This window comes from Fulmarus glacialis, unplaced genomic scaffold (assembly GCF_000690835.1).
Source record: "Fulmarus glacialis isolate BGI_N327 unplaced genomic scaffold, ASM69083v1 scaffold18514, whole genome shotgun sequence".
NCBI lineage: Eukaryota > Metazoa > Chordata > Aves > Procellariiformes > Procellariidae > Fulmarus > Fulmarus glacialis.
Window position 1 is genome coordinate 2,008 of NW_009207591.1, and position 1,264 is coordinate 3,271.

Sequence of the window (1,264 nt, forward strand, 5' to 3'; positions counted from 1 at the left end):
GCCTCCTCTGCTATGTGCTTCGCCTCCTTCAGCTGCATTTCCTGGAGCTCCATCTTCTCCTCATCCTTCATGGCCCTGTTTTCGATGACCTTCATGCCTCTGAGGAAAGCCCAAGCCAGATGTTACTGCCATGGGTTGAGGTGGCACCTGCACCTCCTGCCTGCTCACTGTACCCATCCGCCAGCTCCAGAGACATGGGATATCACCCGGGGATGCTGGCACTTGCTGGCCACCCCACGCAGTAGGGTCACACCAGTGGTAGCCCAAGGATGCTCCTGTGCACAATTAAAGCAGTGGAGCTGGCCCCTGTTCCAGAGCAAGGAGATGCGGCTATGGTGCCTCTCAACAAGGTCCTGAACCCATCATTTGGGGGGGAAAATGTGTGCAGTCCAGGATGAGACAACCGCAAGGTCCACAAAAGCAGCCTGACAGGCCAGCAACCTTTACGAAATGCTAGAAAACATCCCGTGGCAAAGCCTTTTCCCATTCAGGGGTGATGCTCACAAGCAGGGGGTCACTGAACCCCTGCGAATCCCGGCGGCAGGGACTCCTGGAGACTCTTCTCCTCTTGCTCAGATGCTGTTGCTCAAACTGGTCTTTGCCAATGGAAGAAAGAGCTCATGCAACTGTCAGGAACGCTGTGACATGTCTGGGCACTCCCGTAAAACCTGAGAGCCCTCGCCTGCACAGCTTCTGCCCGGGAAACCTGCTTGCCTTAAGGATGGGGCAACACACTTTGCAGGACTGTTTTTTTGAATAAGGCTGGTTCATTCCCAAAAGCTGACCTTGGTTCCCATGCACAGATGTCCCCTCCTGGGCTGTTGTTCAGCCCTTGAGCGTAGGAGGCTACTCTCAGGCAAAAACAGGCTCCAAGCACCCTCTGGCTTTGGTTATAGCCTGGTATTTGTACAAACACCAGAGCAAATTTTTCAGGATTTTATGGGTGCCCTGGAAATTTCAAAGCCTTTTTAAGAATGCCTGTATCTGGGGGACTTCTCTGCATTGTGGCTTTGCTCTCTCCCTTCAGGGTCTGCAGGAAAACCAACACAAACCCCACAAGGTCACTTCAGAGGGACCCCACTGTGAAACCAAGGGAGCTGCCTGCAATCAATGGTGACCCGATGCCACCCCCGCTGTCCCTTCCCATCACACCTCTCGCTCTCATCAGCTGCCTTCTCAGCCTCCTCCAGCTTCTGCAGGGCGGTGGCCAGGCGCTCCTGGGCTCGGTCCAGCTCCTCCTCCACCAGCTGGATACGGCGGTTCA

The 1,264-nt window shown here is 55.1% G+C and overlaps 1 protein-coding gene across 1 annotated transcript in view; it reads right to left on the reverse strand.

Moving 5' to 3' along the window:
• LOC104075616 (tropomyosin beta chain) overlaps nt 1-1,262 on the reverse strand; it is a gene marked incomplete at both ends in the record, with an annotated part of 3,173 nt that extends 1,911 nt beyond the window's left edge. Inside the window, 2 exons of the mRNA XM_009576183.1 lie at nt 3-99; nt 1,153-1,262. Coding sequence (XP_009574478.1) covers nt 3-99; nt 1,153-1,262 — 207 coding nt within the window. The remainder of the gene's footprint in view (nt 1-2; nt 100-1,152) is intronic.
• Between the last annotated feature and the right edge of the window lie 2 nt (nt 1,263-1,264).